The 19,018-nt window shown below is 36.8% G+C and overlaps 2 protein-coding genes across 4 annotated transcripts; one reads left to right on the top strand and one right to left on the bottom strand.

Annotated features, from left to right (window-relative positions):
* Positions 1-288: 288 nt before the first annotated feature.
* Positions 289-5,144, top strand: LOC141829028 (protein NLP1-like). 2 transcript variants are annotated; one of them, XM_074716438.1, is made up of 5 exons: positions 289-728; positions 879-1,802; positions 2,020-2,067; positions 2,140-3,166; positions 3,721-5,144. In XM_074716438.1, exons 2-5 carry the CDS (start codon positions 927-929, stop codon positions 4,569-4,571), a joined length of 2,802 nt encoding a protein of 933 aa, XP_074572539.1. In that variant the 5' UTR covers positions 289-728; positions 879-926; the 3' UTR covers positions 4,572-5,144. The 2 variants fall into 2 exon arrangements, with proteins under 2 accessions (XP_074572539.1, XP_074572540.1); XM_074716439.1 differs by lacking the exon at positions 289-728 and having other exon boundaries at positions 738-1,802.
* Positions 5,145-6,694: 1,550 nt separating this feature from the next.
* Positions 6,695-14,950, bottom strand: LOC141829030 (O-fucosyltransferase 16-like). Of its 2 annotated transcripts, none has more exons than XM_074716440.1 (9): positions 14,664-14,950; positions 14,349-14,439; positions 14,121-14,197; positions 9,895-10,001; positions 9,606-9,792; positions 9,145-9,326; positions 7,895-7,997; positions 7,491-7,822; positions 6,695-7,404 (listed from the first exon to the last, which is right to left on the bottom strand). In XM_074716440.1, the coding sequence occupies exons 1-9, from the start codon at positions 14,862-14,864 to the stop codon at positions 6,948-6,950; spliced, it is 1,737 nt and encodes a 578-aa protein (XP_074572541.1). In that variant the 5' UTR covers positions 14,865-14,950; the 3' UTR covers positions 6,695-6,947. The 2 variants fall into 2 exon arrangements, with proteins under 2 accessions (XP_074572541.1, XP_074572542.1); XM_074716441.1 differs by having other exon boundaries at positions 9,895-9,983; positions 14,664-14,949.
* Between the last annotated feature and the right edge of the window lie 4,068 nt (positions 14,951-19,018).

Below are 19,018 nucleotides of genomic sequence, written 5' to 3'. Positions count from 1 at the left end.
TATTTATTTATTTATTATTAAATGAATATTAATAAATGTTATCCAACTGAATACTAAATTTATTCATCTGTTTTTATCTTTTGGGATTAATTCGCTTTAATTTTTTATTTTGCAAATTATGAGAATATATATATATATATATATAAGTAAAACGAAAAATAAATAAATATGTAGAAAATTAAAAAAAAATTGTCTCTAATTTTTATAACAAAGTTCTATGGCGGAGACAGCGTTGCCTTTGACTTTGTTAACCCGCCATCGTGGAAAACCTGATGCCGAATTGCCGTGAAGGATCAAGTCGATCGACTAACCAATCGCGGCGACGATGACACCGCCGATCACATCCTCGTTTCTCCCTCTTTCCAATCCACAAACCCCACAAACTTCGTCGGTCTTGTTTGTTTTGTATCGATGGGGAGTGCGGTGAGAAAGATTTCAACCACAGAGTCAAATTTGATGGCGTCGGAATTGGCTTCAACTATTCATTCAACCATCGGGATTCAGTCGAGATCGCTCGGAGTCGAGTGCAGTTGGTTTGTGGCTGGGAAGGAGGAGCAGTTCGTGGCGATCCTTTTTTCCCTTTGGTGATTGAGGCGCGTCAGTATATTGGGATTTATTTATTCGTGCGATCAGGTTTTTGCTTGCTTTTGCGCTTTGTCTTCCATGCATGCGTGGGTTGTTGCTATGGGGGAAGAAAGAAACCCCACTTCGGAGTAAATTCGACAAAGGTTAGCTTTTGTTCTACATCTGCTCCGCTTTTCCAAGTTTTGGCTTGATTTGTTGATACGTTTGCAAACTACGGAAAAGAACAGCGAGTTAAATGATTCTCTTTGATGTGTGTATTATCTTTGAAGTACGTTTCGCCCTCTTTTTTTCAGTTATGGTTTCACTAGGGTTTTCTAATCGGTATTGAAGAGATTCCACTGATGGAAGCAGTTCCTCAGCCCGAGAGATCACCGAGAAACAGTCTCTCAGGTGGGGCTGCTGATTTGGATTCGTTGGATCAGTTGCTATCTGGAGATGGTTGGTTGGAGTTTACTGATGGCTTCCCAGCTGGTTCTCCTAACTTCATGAGCCCCTTCAATTCTTTGAGTTTTTCACCTCTTTTTGAGGTCAACCATGACGGCCCTAATCCGCTGGAAAACTGTAACCAAGAAAACATTGGTAGGCCTGGAGACGAAACCCTACCTGGAGATGTCGATATATTGCATTTCGTTGACCCAAATTCCATTGGACAATGCATACGTACGGTCTTCACTAGTGAGTTAAGATCAGCAAGTCCGAACTCAGAGCTAGGAACAAGTAGGTGGATTCAAACAAGGGATTCCAATTTCTATGTGAAAGAGAAATTCCTGCAGGCACTTGATCATATCAAGGAGACTCAGAGGGATGGAGAAGTCCTAGTTCAGTTATGGGTGCCTGTGAAGAGAGGAGACCGATTGGTTCTTACAACTTATAGTCAACCTTTCGCACTCACCTCCAATTCTGACAAACTTGTGAATTATAGAGAGGTCTCCACAAACTACCAGTTCTCAGCTGAAGATAACTCTGGCGAGGCATTAGGTTTGCCTGGACGTGTGTTTATTGGAAGATTACCCGAGTGGACACCAGATGTTCGATATTTTACCAGCTATGAGTATCCGCGTGTGAATTATGCTCAACTGTTTGATATACGGGGAAGTGTAGCTCTTCCTGTTTTTGATCATGGCTGTCAGTCTTGCTTGGGTGTAGTGGAACTAGTCATGACAACCCAGAAGATAAATTACACTTTTGATCTAGAGAATATTTGCAATGCTCTTCAGGTTAGACTTTAAGTTTATAAATATGCTTTTTCTTCCTAATTTTCTTTTCAGATGTACTGATATCTACATGCTTGCTATCCGCTTACAATGATTTTCTGATTATTCATTTCAAGTTAAAGTTTGTTTAAGTGCCAAAAATGTATTCGCACAAGTTATTTATGGCCTCAATTTAGCTATTTCTTTCTGGTATTTTGCTAAAGGATACTGGTATTTGCAGGAAGTAGACCTTAGTTCTTCTGCAGCTGTGACTGTTCCGCGGCTTAAGGTGAGTCATTAGACTACAAGAGCATTACACTTCAAGAATCCTACAGATTGTAAAAGCACTTGTTTTCCCCAGGTAATTAGTAATTCATACCAAGCTGCTTTATCTGAAATCCTAGAAGTGTTAAAAATCATTTCCATGATGCACATGCTACCATTAGCTCAAACATGGGTTCCATGCATTCAACAAGGTAAAAAAGGCATCCGCCATTCTGATGAAAACTATAGAGAATGTGTCTCCACTGTTGGATCTTCTTGTTATGTGAATGATCCTTCTATGATGGGTTTTTATGAGGCCTGTTCTGAGCATCACTTGCTGAAGGGACAAGGTGTAGCTGGTAGAGCTTTCACCACCAATCAACCATGTTTTTTGCCAGATGTTAGTGCTTTGAGTAAGACAGAATATCCACTCGCCCACCATGCAAAGATATTTGGTTTGAAAAGTGCAGTTGCAATACGCCTAAGAAATATTCTGACTGGGAGTGCTGATTTTGTGTTGGAGTTCTTTCTTCCCCCTAATTGCATACTAATTGAAGAACAGAAACTGATCCTTGACTCATTGTCAAGTACTATGCAACATGTTTGCCAAAATTTAAGGGTTGTCACAGCAAAGGAGCTGGCAGATGAGGCTACATTGCAATGGGATAAAGCACTTCCTTCTAAATTTTTGTTAGACAATTCTTCTTCCGAAGGAGAACCAGGTAAACAATGTGTCGCTGTCACTTCAATAGAAGCTCAGACTATGGAGGTGTCTAGTGATATAACACCTTTGTCCATAAGTACAGAAGAATCCTCAAAGGAAAAAACAAGCCCTGTTTTTTATGTTAAGGATGAAGTTGAAAGATTTGATAGTGTAAGCGACATAGATGAGGTTGAGGTGATATCACCTGCACAAAAGATATCTTCAAAGCTTAGGCTGCATCGAGTAGGATCGGAAAACAATGATGGTGATAATGAAGATTCTTTAAATTTTTACAGTAGCTGTTCTGATGCTACAACAAGAACAGAAAAGAGGCACAGAAAAGCACAAAAGACTGTTAGTTTGGAAGTTCTTCGTAAGTATTTTGCTGGTAGCCTGAAAGACGCTGCAAAGAGCATTGGAGGTATAATTCATTCTTTAGTAGAAATCCCATCGTGGATTGGATTATCCTCTACATTTCTCTTTCTTTTCAAATGTTTCTTTGTTTAGTTCTTTATTTTCTCAAAAGTATTTCCCCTTTCAAATATTTCTTTTCAAATACATTAGATATTTTCTTTGTTAGAAGATTTGTGAAGAGGTGAAACTAGGGAAGAGATGGATAACCACATAGCCTATATCCCTATGTATGAAGTGCATATCCAAAAAATTGTCGACTTATGTGCAAGGAGCCTTTTGTTGCCTAGGCTTATTGGGTGGTATCGCCTAAGATTCATATTCACTTTCTGACAAGAAACTAATGCAGTCCAGGACTGGTGTGCGCTAATCGGTTTCATTTTTTTCACCCACAACCAATTTTACCTAATTTTAATGTTCATTAATTGGACAAATGCATGCTTTTGGAACTTTTACTTCAGTTATTTTGCTTTCAACTATAGCACTGCAAAAGGCTGTCTGATCCAATTACGGAATCCCAAGTGACTGATGATAGTTGATGCCTATTATCTTTACATGTTCCAGTGTGCCCTACTACTCTTAAAAGAATATGCCGACAGCATGGATTAGCTCGATGGCCTTCCCGGAAAATCAAGAAAGTAGACCGCTCTTTAAGGAAACTGCAAGTTGTTATTGACTCAGTTCACGGTACTGATAAAGCCATCCAATTCAGTTCCCTGTATACAGATTTCACAACGGCATCTGTATCAGAGAAAAATTCATTAGAAGAACTCCAAGATAAAAACTCAATGGGAGGCTTTCCAGTTTCCAAATCAATTCAAAATGATCATCCACATTCTGATCAGGACATAGATGTGATAATGAGCCATCACCATTCTTCCTCTTCTCACTCATCGTCATGTAGTCAAACTTCGATTTTATGTTCATCTCCACATGGTGAAAAGCACTGTATTCAGATTGCAGGTGAAAGTAACATTGAGGAAAAAGTTGGTGACAATCAAGGGGCAAAGAGCCAGATGGACTTGCATCTTTCAATTAAAAGCACATGGTCATGTCCTCGATTTCAAAGTCATAAATCATCTGTTGAGCATTGTTCTTCTGGAAGTCTGTCACCTCCAGGTGATCCCAAAAGCAGTTGGATGATAGTTAAAGCCGCATATGGTACAGAAAAAGTTAGGATCCGTCTTGATCCTAACTGGAGCTTCGAAGAATTGATAGATGAGATTTTAAAGCGGTTCAACATAGGCATTAAAAATTCAGTGAATTTCAAGTATCTTGATGATGAGTCAGAGTTGGTGCTACTGACATGTGATGCAGATCTTCAGGAGTGCATTCATATCTACAGATCTTCTGATGCTCGAACTATAAAAATATTTGTGCAACCAGTTGTTACTCCAACTATGGCATCATCATAAGACATTTGATGCAGTTCATAATCAGGAGACCAATCTGAAGAAAAGGCTTTCTTATAGTTATTGGAGTTCTTCAAGGATAGAATAATCTTTGCGCTGACCAATGTCCAAGAAAAAATACAGTGGAATTTTAGGCAATAAACCAGAAGGACATGCTTAAGCTCCCAAGGTCAGTGGCATAGAATTGCTCAAAGATCACAAGGTATTAGAATTGCTTGAAATTGATAGAAACACAAAAAGGCGGGACAAAGATTGAACCAGGATTTGCATGTTGTTTCTGCTGGTTTTCTGAAATTTATTGAGAACCTGCTATTGCTATAGATTGCTTGATTATACTATTTGGTCTCAAGTGGTAGGATAATGTGAGGCGATCATCTTGAGAGAATTCTTTCGAACAGAATGAGATGTTTGCAAGATGACCAGCTTTTCACTAGTACAATGGTATAAGGGATGAGTTGCAAATAGTTTTGAGTTTTTGTTCCTCATTTTTATGGGGGCAAAAAGAGTTATTAACATACACCGAACATAGAATAAACATGGTATCTACTGTAAGACAGTAAGTTGTAAGTGTGTTTGATTCAAATTATCATGTATAACTTTGGTAATATGATTATCAGATAATTACATAACCAATATTATGAAGAATAAAACATAACTTATTGTTTGGTTCAGTTTAGATAATGCAATAAAAATTTATTTGTTTGGAGGTTTTAGTATATAACTTAGTTTACGGATTTTAAGATTTAAGATTTAAGGAATAAAATTTATAATAATAGTATTATTATTATTAATGTGTATATATATATATATATATTTGAATAATATTTTAAAATCTTTTATTATTTAAAATTTTTTGGGAATAAGTTTGTTGGATTTTAGACTATATTTATTATCTCAACTATAGTTAGGAGTTAGATCGATTCAATTAATCAAATTTTCCGACCGTTTTGTCGCCATCTCCGATCGTTTTGTCGTCATCTCCGACCGTTTCGTCTCCATCTCTGATTGTCTTGTCATTGATGTTGCAGTCTTGTGCGCCTGTCGCTGTCGGTCATCAGTCTTGCTCACGGGATTGGTGAGTTGTCCGCTACCTCTGGCCCTCAGCAAGCTTTTTGCATGAAAGAACGGCTGCAACGCCGAGTTAGCTCCGCCCTTGTTGCTCGTGCTCGACGATTGACCGTTGCTCGCCCTCATTAGTCGCACCCAACAATCGACCACTACTCGTGCTCGACTTCTCATTAACCCCGGAACCAAAAAAGCACCTTGCTCTGGCAAGGTAATCGTATTCCAGGTTATATGTCTCCTTTTTACTGATGTTGGCTGATGGGGTGGACATGTTGTATTACTCAAGAATCACTTATTACTTAAATCAAACAAGATTATATAATATAATATTAAATAAGTAATCAAGGTTATCAACAACAATTTGAACCAAACGCATCACATGGACCATCATCCATCCCTGTTGAAGATACAATTGGTGTGAATTCAGCATGAACCAAGACAAAAAGGTAACAAGAATGTTGCATATGAAATCAATGTATCCAAGATCAACAAACTCAAAGAGCACACTGCTAAGCAACGATATGTTCAAAGAGTATCGAAACAGATGTTATACTAGCAAGTGGCAAGATTTCCAGTGTACTCAGAATGAGTTGTTCACTTCTAGAGCTGCAATACTTGAAATTGTAAGTTGTTCTTGTTCCTTGCAAGAATATATTTTGTGGTGCCTAGTGTTGAACTTTCTTAATAACAAGCAATATATTCCTCCTATTTTCAAACAAGATAACATTTGCTCCAGTTGTTCGAACATCTGTTTGGAAAAATCTACTAATTTGCTTGACCATTGGGAGCCATTATTTGGTTGCGATGAGGACTACACATGTAGATGAATTGAAGAACCTGAGTTGTCACTTATGTCTCTTGGGGACAGGAAGGGGATGGAGAAGAGCTGGTTTTCAGGCTGTCTGTGGTGTTCAGTAGGCAATGGCGACCTCTATCAAAAATAACAATTAAATACAAGACATTAAACGAAACGTTTTAGATGAGAAAGTGATTATCAATTTAAAAAGTCAATTGTTAACCTACAAGACATGGAATCTCTACAAAGAATTATTTTTGCCATATGAATCGTTCCACCAACATCCTAAACTATAGTGCATTACAAGCAGCATGCGTGAGTACAATTCCAGGGAGAGTAGCAACCTACAATGCTACAGAGCATACTTGGATCAGATTTATCGATAAAAAGTGTACTCAAGGAGCAATGAATCACGAACCAGAAAAAGTTATCTCTAAGCCAACTTCAGCCGACGAAATAAAAGAATTCCAGGAAGAATTGGATGATCAATAAAATCGCAGAGTTAAGGATAAATTTGACTAGTCAGAGAGAATATCTTCAATCTCAGAATCCTCTGTTCTTGCAAATGAATCATAGTCCATCTCTGTATTATTAGATGAACTTTTACCTAAAGGTGCATACTCTCCGTAGTCAAGTTCAGACCAGTCTAGTTCTTCAGGCAAATCGCTAGATGTCGGCTTCCCTACATTTTTGCTTGTGATGTTTTTTTTATGTTGATCATCAGGGTTGCTCTGATTCAGCCATGCAGAAGATGCACGTTTCGCAGCCTCAGCGGCATCACAGATACAAGTTGATGGATTTTCATGAAATTCACCTCTGCCTGGTCTAACCTCCTTTGGCTCTCCCATAAATCCTCTCTGATGAGTGCGAACCTTCAATGCAAATTCATCCCAGCTCATGCTTGCTCGGTTTAGAAACAGCGAGTACAGCTTCTTAGCATTTGGTCTTATAGTCCTCTTGTGCCCAAAGTATCTCCTGGTGAATATATACAAGTGATCAATCCAGCAATGCTCAACCTGACACATATTGCAATTAGGCAATCGTATAGAAACAAAGTTCACCTTCTCCCAGCCAATATCCGAGCCATGTTGCCATTGTTGTTTGCTACAAAAGCATCGCTTCCATCACATACAATAAAATCAAGGGCAGCCATGCGTGATGAGAATGAAGAGAATGGTTCCAATTCCTCTTTGCTGGCTAACGTCTCTTTTGAATAAAAATTTGGAAAGAGGGTTTTCAGAGGTGCCAATGATTCATCACCACCATATATTTCACCGGATGCCACATATATGTGAACATCATTCCCGTAGCCCAGCCCCCTCAGCATCAGTCCTACCTCTTCTGGTGTTAGTGGGCATCTTCCTTGCCTCCGCGCCTTGTCAGGATTGCTTATCTACTCACAGTTAGTAACACACTTAGTTACCAAGGAACATTCACTAAAGAACAGGCCTACTGTTTTACTTACATGTAAAGTTTTCCACCTCTTGCGTATTGCACCAAGTTCTCTGATTTCCTTCTCTCCTCCACCATAGTAACACCCTGAGAAGGCAAGCATATCTGGTTCAAATCTGAAATTGAAACCAACCGAAATGTCACCGCACAAATCTCAATAATAGAAAAGGCACCAGATTAGGCACAGAACATAAGTTTGAAATAGGGACTGGAATATGTTGGATAGAGTTGGGAAGGTTGAAAGACAGTCTAACTAGCACAGTTGATGCAAACAGATGCATACAATTTTCAGGGAAAATCATAATGAATTGGATTGAGTAGGCAGATCATATCATGGGAATACATGTTTTTGACTAAATTGATCTAATTTGCAAGCAGGTAAAATTCTGTTAAAATTGAACCCAACCTGTGAAAACTGGAAAGATACACAGATCCAGAGTCTCTGTGTTTGACCCTTTTTAGATGTTTGAAAGGATTAATTTCACTCAGAATCATCATTAGGATCCATGCCCTCCAGGATTCGTCATTCCAGGTTGTAACATTTGCAATACGCAATTCACTCGTTGAATGCACTTTTTCTTATTTAACCTTATGATGCTTAAAATAAAAGGGAATTTTAAAATATTAATATACTTCCATTCATTTACCTAAGAAATCATTCCAATCCAGTGAAAATCAAACTATAAAGAGTTACATTTTATCTTTCTACCTTTCTTGATTTTGTTCTATTCCATTTTTGGAACCATTTGATTGTACCGAATGTACCAACAGTGTTTTTACAAGAAGAACATGAAATACAAATACATGATCTTGTTTCCCACAGCTTTCATGAATTATTGGTGCAGGTATGTTCAGCATCAATTTCAATACTAAACAATCATGGTCAAGTTATGCAGCTAAACAACCGAGTATTCTAGTCATAACTCTTTTATTGCTTTTTGAATCACAGAATTATCCACACACATATTTCTATTCCATTTTTGGAACCATTTGATTGTACCGAAAGTACCAACAGTGTTTTTACATGAAGAACATGAAATACAAATACATGAACTTGTTTCCCACAGCTTTCATGAATTATTGGTGCAGGTATGTTCATCATCAATTCAATACTAAACAATCAGGGTCAAGCTATGCAGCTAAACAACCAAGTATTCTAGTCATAACTATTTTATTGCCTTTTGAATCGCAGAATTATCCACACACACATATATTCTGAACTAAATCTCTATCAAAATAAACAAAATGGAATTGAAGTTTTACCTCAGGTGAAGGGCAATGAAGCGATTGCCTTTTTCCTTCATTCGCCGTATCAGCTTCTCACCCATTTCTTGTATTGGATGACTAAACCTCAAGGCATGATAATTAACTCTACATCTCAGCTTCTGCATCTCTGTTTCCAACTTATTTGCAAGTCTGTAATCGAACTTTGTAAGCTGGACAACCTGCATTTTACAGACATTTTCAGTGCAAGAAGACTAGAAATATTAAACTAATTTACCTTCAGAACACAACAAATGCTCATAAATTTACCAACTCTCATGCTACAAAAGTATCACTTAAAATACGATTGTTCATAGATTACCATTACCATAAGATTTTCAAATAAATGTTTCATGGAGATGGAATTACCAGAACCTAACTGATTGAGAAAAACATACAATACAAACTCATTAGATATACTATATTATACAGACAGTTAGTCCATGAGAACAGGAATTTACATGCTTCTTCATAAGAACAGGTAAGACCCGGTTTTGGTAACATCTTGGAGTACACTTCCGTGGAACCCGCATAGTGTATGGAGACCTGAAATATTTCCCGACCTTTTTCGGAAGTGCTTTTACGATTTTAACATCTTTTGAGAGGAATGAGATGAACCAATCAACATCAAAAATATCACCAAAATTGCTGTATATCAGAAAAAACAAAAGTCACAGCTTCCAGTCAATCTGCAAGTAGTAAGTTTCATACATATCTTTCCAAGTATCAACTGAGGGGTTTGAAGAGAACCTGGCATCCTTCCAGAAAGATCTCTGGTCCAGCTTTGGAACGACGAGTGTGGCATTCAGGATCCGAGCTGCAACAACAGCATCTATTATCTGGGACACATCAAAGTTCTGTCAATGATCTAGCGTTTCATCAAAGAAGTAGGCCAAGAGGTCATAATTGCACTACCATTTCACTAGCTATCATTTTAATCAAGCTAATCAGTATTGTTATAAGAGTCCAAAAGGAAAGCTGATACAACTACAAAAGCAAAAACTTTGGTGGCATATGCCCCAGGTATCTAAAACCAAAATTTCCTATGTGATATCACTTGATAATTGACATCCACAACATATTAGAAACTGAAACATAAACTATACACAAACACAATTGACAATTAAGAGTAGCAATTTAAAGCATGCCAAAGCCATATTTCTAGATTTATCAAATTGAATTTCCAATTGCATTTTGAATTTGTACCGAAATTCATTTTCCTAATGGACAACTAACAGAATCCCTTTGAAGTGCAAAATCCATGATAATTTATCTCAGGATTTTGAGGGTTGAATTCCAAATGGACCTCCATTTGCCCGAGAAGTCCCATTCAAGAGATCATTTTCTTTAGTTGTACCATCTTGATCACCCACTAAATTGCATTTTAGCATGTGCTCATTTTACTTAGTTCACCAACCACAACAATTTGGTATCAGGTCACTCATTTTAATTAGTACTAAACAAAAAGGTTTTAATTAGTACTAAACAAAAAGGTCAAGTCAAGGTCAGAAAAAAAAATCTGAAGGGGTTGAATTCTGATGCTTCTTGTTCAACAACCACTGAAATGTGGCTTCTAATACTAGAAAAATCAATTTGTTTCATCTTGTATGAAAAAGTAAAAGCTCTTTTATATTGCTCTTTTCAAAAATGCAAAGCATCCAATAACTCAGCTAGGGAAAACTACACGAAGTAATATATCTACGATATAACAACAACTAAGCCTTTATTCCATTAAGTGAAGTCAGCTATATGGACCCTTCTTCGCCATTGGATTTCATCCCCTACTATATCCACATTTATATTTAAATAAAATTTTGACCTATTTTATCATCACTAGCCAAGTCTTCTTTCGTCTCCCGCTTCCTCTATTAATGTGTGTATTTGTCATGAAGACATTTCTATAATTCTATGATTTAAGAAATTAAACTTATATCTAATGTAAACCAAAGGATTTGGAGAATACTTTAATAAATTGCCTGATGTATTAATCAAATGAAACAATCATCTGAAGATCAGGTATTCCTCAACCATTATTCAAATTGCATTACAGTCTTTAAATTTAGATATGAAACATTTAACTGCTTTCTGTTTTTGAAGTGTTTTCTGTTCATACAGATATTTTTTATCAAAACATATCAACTTCATAAATTAGGGAGTGTTTTTTGAACGAAAAAAAAAATATACAATGGTAGCTATCAAAAGAGGTGGCTAGGCTAGGCTAGGCATATTTTTCTCTAAATCTAAAAGCCCTTGGTAAGGCGATACTCCCATCAATGACTAGCAGTGTAAGCAGGAAGACGACTTATACAAGAAAGCTCCTTGTACGGTTACAAGTGTGTTGTGGTAAAGCAAAACAATGTTCATAATGTGGATCAAGATTCATATTCTCCATTAATATCTCTTTCTTCTACCCAAGTTGGCTATGAGCTCACTGAATAAACCAAGATTTTATAGAAGCAATCAAGACCACAGTATGTAGATACATATGTATGATGATTTTTTATTTTGGGAAAAAAAATGTTACAATGACAATAATGTATATCATCATTTGTCAAACAAATATATTAATATACAATTATTACATACAACAAATAAATCAACCTAAGCAATCATTGTAAACAAAACTTACATCTACCGGTTAATAATTAAATTAATCTCCAATATAATCCACAATTTTGTATGAATATTTTGTAATATAGTATATAGATCTGAGAAATACATGCAAGACAAAACAAACAATTTATAACAATGAATTTTGATCAACAATCAAATCAATAAACTGAAATGTTTACCTACTGAGCTAAGTAATACAGACAACCTGCTTTTGTTTGTCTATATCACAAAACTGAGTTAAGCTAACCAATATTAGCTTGAACCTAGCATGAACTTTAAAAAGATAGGAATTTTGTCCTACAAGATCCTCATACAGCCATAAGTGGAAGTCATGGGGTCCCTTGCAGCATAAGCTCATGAAGTGCATAAGCAGCTACAATAGGACAAATGGATATCATAAATCTTACGCACCCTATGTGCATCAGTCAGTCCATCCTTTAATAGATCTACAGGGGTTGACTATGTAACTATACCAGTCACAATTTATCCACCACATAACCATTATTACTATGCTCCATGATACATGATCACAAAAAAAATTGTTAGAATTCCTTATTTTAGTAAGGATCAATTGAGGTGTATATACAATCACCATATGCAACTATCAAAAATATTCTCAGGATAGCCAAGCCCCCACAATTTACCTCTTCTTTTGGAAATACACACACAATCTAGCGTCACCCCTTCCCCATCCCAATAAACCTTAAAAAGTATATGCACAACTCCTTAACTCTTCATTCACAGATTCTAAACACTACCATTAAATTGGTTCCAGCAGATAATGAACAAAGTAACACTAAGGATAGGTAGATTAATCTGATCTGTAGGACATGAAGCAGGACATACTAAATAAAAACACCGCCGGGTTGTCTAGACATCCACTGGAAATCGTGTACTAGATATATTGCTAAGTAGAGCCTGATGATATTTATTGGAGTCATGTGGTTCCCAAGCTGATGGATCAATTCTCTTATCAAGCTACGTTGAGATAGACAGTATTAGAGCAAACCTAATTATCAGTTGTGGAGCTCCAATAAAAAATTACTACCCTTGACATGTAGCAACAACCAATTTTGCCAACTAGGCCTTGATTCTAAACTTCAAGTTAGATTTGACACTTAATCACACCAGAGGTTGCTGCCTCAGCCATGTTGATATATAGAGCTAGAAGTGACAATATCGCGTCATTAAGGTCAATGAAAAAAATATAAATTTTAAAAATAATTTTACAAAGTGTAATATTAACTAAGCTCTCTAAAGAATTAAACTATGCGATATAAAAGTTATTAATATTTTTTTAATAAACGGCTCAATTCATGTCAATCTATTTCTATAATTGGGTTATGTTGTGCCACTTTCAGACTTTCTCATCTCTATTAATTGTATTTCGGATCGGGTCATGTTAGATTGCATCTAATATTGCCAATCCTATATAGAGCCTATAAGAGTCTACCACCATTAAATTTGGTTTAAACATTTTGTCCATCTATTTCAAGCACACCAAATTAATCAACAATTTTTCTTACTGAGCAGATAGGGAAGTACAAATGCTAAAGCTCAAGATTAATATGTATCAGTTGTCTCATGTCATAAGGGAGGAGATCAAAACCATTGCCAATTCCAAATCAGTATATTGCTTAATTGCACATAAGAATACAGCAATTCCTTGGTATTCTAAATCCAGTCACAATTTAAAGAGAACACCAATCATAGAAAAGGAGGGCAATTTATCAAGTTAACTAGATATTGAACCGGTATCCACCAAGAGGATGTACAATAAAAAGGGCAGCCCGGTGCACGAAGCTCCCGCCATGCGGGGTCCGGGGAAAGGATCCATTGTACGCAGCCTTACCTTGCCTTTGGCAAGAGGCTGTTTCCAGGATTTGAACCCGTGACCTCTAGGTCACATGGCAGCAACCTTACTGTTGCGCCAAGGCTCCCCTTCACCAAGAGGATGTACAATGAATGACTAAAATAAGTGATGGCCGACCATTTTTTCTTTACCAAAAACCCTGGTGAGAAAATAACATTCCTGCTGTCTAATTTAAAATATACTTGTTTTCAGGTTTAAACAACATACATGTCTTAAAGAATATACATACCTTGATAGTTCCTAGGTTGTACCAGAACTAAGACCTTTTATGCAAACAAGATGTGTAGTTGATATCCATTTTCTGGAGGAAATATAAACGAGAATGATTGCTGAAATTATGTCCCTATACAAGTATGTGGAGGCTTTCTAACAGTTATGTCCTTAAACCAACACTACCAGTTTATAAATCAAACATACTTTAAGAAAACTGATACAAAGAAGGAGTATCGTGAAGGTATTGATCATCAAGAAAAGGATACAACACACTCACTCCTGTTCTCTGTTGATTTAAACCACCACTAGTTCCGATCATCAAGTATCTATCACGATGAGTGACAGCGTTCGCTGCTGTTAAATTCAAGGAGAAAACAAGGCATCAATATGAACTGTTCAAAAATTAAATAATCTAACAGATTAATAGAATTTTATTGCCAAGATCCTAACATCTCATCAGCACATAAGTACTTGGAATATCAGCTTGGTATGTATTTCCACAAACCTGCAAACTTATTACTAGCATTGCTACACCCAACGTAGAACTTGGACAGTTTTGATCTCCAGAGATCATTCTTGACCCTCCCTCCAACAAACTAAGCAAAGCAATTGAGAAGAACAAAGAAAGAAAAGTAAGGGGAAAATCACATTATTTCCTTTGAATAAGAAGGACCCAACCGAGATGATGCATCCCCAGAAATTTTGGGCTACGATTAAAATGACCAGCAAGATATGACCCTTGGGAAGAAATGAGGAACTTTTCCCGTACTTTTTTAGAAGACAAGTAAGAGAAGAGGAACAAAAGTCGAGGGTTGCGCACCGTGAGATGGGAGGGGGGATTCGAGACTCCGCGGAGTTGTGCGCCAGCGAGGGACCGGTGGTCGAGAAGGGGCGGGGCGAGGTACGAGAGGAAGGCGAGGAAGATAAGTACGAGCAAGGTGGCAAAGGAAAGGATGGAGAGGGCGGAGGCCACCAGGGGTTGGCACCGGCCAGGGGGGTGGCGCCGCCTCGGTGGAGGCATTGCCCGCCGCTCTGCTTCCTTCACCTCCGCCGCTCGTTCGCCCGTTCACTCTCTATCGGAAGCGCGACGGAGAGCTCTTCGGCGGCCGCTTCCTATCGCGGGACACGGCGGACGGATCCATCGCCTCCCGGGAACAGTACAAGTTAAATAACGGGCGTTATAAGCTTTATTTCTAGAATATATCGGTGTCGCTGACTTGTGGGTCCCAATGATAATCAACTATTTTTTTATAAAAACGTAAATGTTTTTAGTTTCTTTTTTTATATAAATAGAATAATACCTTATTATATTTTTTATTTTAAAAGAAATTATATATTCTCACTTATCAAGATTTTGGATTGATGTTTTGGTAATTGTAAGTGCATACTTTTTATAATTTTAAAATTGAGTTTTGATGTTTAATTGAATGGGATAATTTTGATATAGTTTTATTATATGAATTCTATTTCTTTGATATCGTTTCATTTAGTTTATTTATTTTTTAAATAAAAAAGTATAATAATTATATTATTAAAATATACCAAAATGAATTTAGATGAGCATAAACAGTTTACTAATTAAAATTTCCACTTAAAGACTATATCAATTGATAATTAAATTAAAATAAATTTTATCCATTTAAATTCATATAAATTTTACTATTCCACTTAAGTTGCTTCCTTATAAAACTAAAATTATAGAAAATTAAATAAATAATTGGATTAACATTATGAAAAAAAACAAGCTAGCGGTATGGAAAAAAATAAAACCTAGCAATATGAAGCATGAGGAAGCGTGCCAAACCTCTTTCGGCATGGTATAATGGTAAGATGTTCAATAGATTAATTTAAGTATTCACAGTTTGAATTTCAATTACGGCTCATTGAAGGATATTTCCTCCAATAGAATGAAAAATCTAGGACGTTGATTGTTGGACAAGAAGTTGTTCGTACTTCCGGATTTACCCAAGTGGGCAAACCGAGGAGAAAGTCGTCCACTTCCAAGATTAGTTGAGCTCAAGTCATCTGATACCCGACCCCAATGAGGAAGGTATGAAAGGATTTTTGACCCGATAAATAATCGAGTAATCTAGTATAGGGATTTTCATATCTGAGTATGGAGGTGGATTTGGTAGAATCCTATCTGATTAAATTATAATATATATATTATATTTATTTATTTATTAAATAAAAATATAATTATAGGTGATAATAAGATATTTGGCTAAAGTATGAATATCCAACCCTTTGACGGATATGAGGATAAGGATGAAAGTTACATACCCGATGAGGAAAGAAATGAAGATGGGGATGGGGATGTGGATGGAAGATATGGAATCCGATCCAATCCAACCCATTGTCATACCTAGATTATCAACAAAAAAAAAAAAGAGGAGAAAGCATGCCAAATGCATTAAGTGTTAATAATGTTGAATATAAGTATTATTATCTTTGGAATTTTAAGTATATAAAATTCTATTATCCTATATTTTTGGATTAGGTAAGAGAAGGTTCATTAACAGAATGGGAGAAGAAAAGTAAAGGGAGGGAAAATAAAATATTTATGTTCTCCTTATTTGGAAAGGATGAAAGATTATTAACGTAATATGTGTTACATTATTTCAGAGAAAAGGAAGTAGAATAAAAATTAAATATATAAAGTTATAAAAATATCCTCACTTTTTAAAAAAGATAATGCATGTAGATTGTAACGACCTGGCCCATCTGTCCGTGGGAATTCTACTTATCCTGACCCCTATTTTTCTGTGGGCCATGGGCCGTCGACCATCGACCGTGCCGCTACCTACTAGGACTTTCCATCCCTGCCCAGTGAATTTTTGTCTTCTCCAGATTCGAATTCTAGACCTGCAGGCTAAAGTACTAAAGTTCCTTGAATCTGGTAACCAAGTGCGCCTTTTTATTGTAACGATCCGGCCCGTCCACCCGTGGAAATTCTACTTATCCCAACCCCTATTTTTCTGTGGGTCATGGGCCGTCGACCATCGACTGTGCCGTTACCTACTAGTACTTTCCACCCTTGCCGAGCGGATTTTTGTTTTCCCCAGATTCGAACTCTAAACCTGCAGGCTAAAATACTAAAGTTCCTTGAATCTGGTAATCAAGTGAGAACTCTTCTCACTTGGTTACCAGATTCAAGAAACTTTAGTACTTTAGCCTGCAGGTCTAGAGTTCAAATCTGGGGAAGGTAAAAATCCACTGAGCGAGGGTAGAAAGTCCTAGTAGATAACGGCACGGTCGATGATCGATGGCCCATGACCCACAGAAAAATAGGAGTCGGGATAAGTAGAATTTCCACAGGCGGGCGGACCGGGTCGTTACATAGATGACGAATGAAAAATTATAAAATTCTGTCAATGTTGCATGTAGAAGTTGGGATATGGAAAATTCTAAAATAAACAACATGTGCTCTTTGAATAAGTATTTGTCTTTGGAGGAGGAGGAGAAGAAGAAGAAGATTAGGGTTATCTGTTCTCTTGAGTCTTGTCCTCAAAAAGATTTATGGTGAAGGTCGCTGTCGACGTCTTGGAGTGCAGGCGGTTGGATATTAGACAGTGACGACACGCGTTGTGTGAGAAGAGACGGCGTAAAGACGAGATATCTAAATAGACGAATTAATTTAGAAATTAATATTTTAAAATAGGAATAGAATATTTTTGAATCTCCCTTCCTCTTTTACCCCAAATCGGAGTGTAAGAAATTTTAACGATTCATGAGCATGTTAGGGTAAAACTTACCCTTCTCTCCCCTTTCCCTCCTTAACTCACTCCACCTCAAATAAGGATCAAAATTATCCTTCTTCTTATTTACCCTTCCCTCCTCTTCCCTCACCTCCTCGCAAACAAAGCATTAGAGTCCAAATTTAAACATAAAAGTTTTTTATACTTGACACGACAAAGACAACAAAACCACATGGCAGGTCCAAGACTCAGTAGTAGTAGTACGAATCCTAACAAACTCAAGTCCAATCGAACTAGCTCTTTTGAGAACTCTAGTCAACTAGGCCCAAGACTTGGTCAACACACTTGGGTGAAGTCAGACAATTCATGATCAAACTACGATTAAGTTAATTAACTCATGATTGAACTCAAGTCAAGTCAACTGACTCATGGTCGAGCTTGGGTCAACAACCAAATCATGGCTGAGCTCAATCCAAGTCAAACCAAGTCACATTCAAGTTAAGTCTAATTAACCAGAGCTCGGACACAACACGGTAGTCACAATAGTGCTAGTTACAAAAAGGTCACACCCTTTGATAAAGAAGAAAGAGGTATGTCCTTCAGAAATCTTAGCCACCTATTTTCTTCCTATATAAAATAATGGTGACAACATTGAGAGGTACATTGTGATATTGACATTTATAGCTAGCTTTCACTTTGTTACTATCTTCTATCTCCTCTAAATTTTTATTTGGGCGTCGAAGGGGTTCCACACACCTTAACTTTTTGGACCTTTTAGTCATCGTCGTTAGAAAACTTTACCAGAGTCCTTACCTTGCTCGGCCTACAACTGACCTGACAAAAACTAACCTAATAGTTAACTTGATGCGCATATGGTGAAGTTGACCTGATAGAAATCAACCCGATAGAAGCCCGACCTGATAGAAGTTGACCTGATGTGCATCTGACCTACCAAAAGAATTCGACCACAGATACATCGAGAAATCCTCCCATCCCCTAGTCTCAAACTAAATCAATACTCATCAATCCCCTAAAAGAAAATAAATAAATTTATTTTTTGAAAAAAAATCTCTCAAATTTATTTTAAAATTTTAATAATTTTCTAATATAAAATTACTTTTTGGGAAATGTATGTATTGTTGTAATTTAATAGAAGAAGAAGAGAGAATTGAAGAAAGAATTGTCTTCTATTTTATTTTAACCAAATTCTCATATAAAAATGAAAAAAATATAATGATTTATCAATCAATAATAAAATTAAATCAATCATCTATTATAACACTCCCCCTTAGATGGTTGATGGAGAATCCTGTTAGAACCGATAGAATTAAAATATCTCCGTAATATTATGATATTGTCCACTTTGGGTTTAAACCCTCATGGTTTTGTTCTTAGGCTCTCCCCAAAAGGTCTCATGCCAATGGAAATATCTTTCATTCTTTTAAACTCATGATCTTTTCCATGTATTTTAGATGTC

Source organism: Curcuma longa, chromosome 5, assembly GCF_044706935.1.
Source record: "Curcuma longa cultivar G26 ecotype Majalengka, Jawa Barat chromosome 5, ITB_CL_G26_1.1, whole genome shotgun sequence".
Taxonomy (NCBI): Eukaryota; Viridiplantae; Streptophyta; class Magnoliopsida; order Zingiberales; family Zingiberaceae; genus Curcuma; species Curcuma longa.
Note: the sequence above shows the minus strand (reverse complement) of the source record. Positions and strands in the feature narration are given on the sequence as shown.

Bases quoted from the DNA above. Each gene is read 5' to 3' on its own strand.
- LOC141829028 (XM_074716438.1), top strand. From the start codon at position 927: ATGGAAGCAGTTCCTCAGCCCGAGAGATCACCGAGAAACAGTCTCTCA. The intron at 2,068-2,139 runs GTGAGTCATTAG...TGTTTTCCCCAG, and splicing joins TGACTGTTCCGCGGCTTAAG to GTAATTAGTAATTCATACCA. The intron at 3,167-3,720 runs GTATAATTCATT...TACATGTTCCAG, and splicing joins CGCTGCAAAGAGCATTGGAG to TGTGCCCTACTACTCTTAAA.
- LOC141829030 (XM_074716440.1), bottom strand. From the start codon at position 14,864: ATGCCTCCACCGAGGCGGCGCCACCCCCCTGGCCGGTGCCAACCCCTG. The intron at 14,440-14,663 runs GTGCGCAACCCT...TGCTTTGCTTAG, and splicing joins ATCCCCCCTCCCATCTCACG to TTTGTTGGAGGGAGGGTCAA. The intron at 9,327-9,605 runs GTAAATTCCTGT...TGTAAAATGCAG, and splicing joins CTGTTCTTATGAAGAAGCAT to GTTGTCCAGCTTACAAAGTT.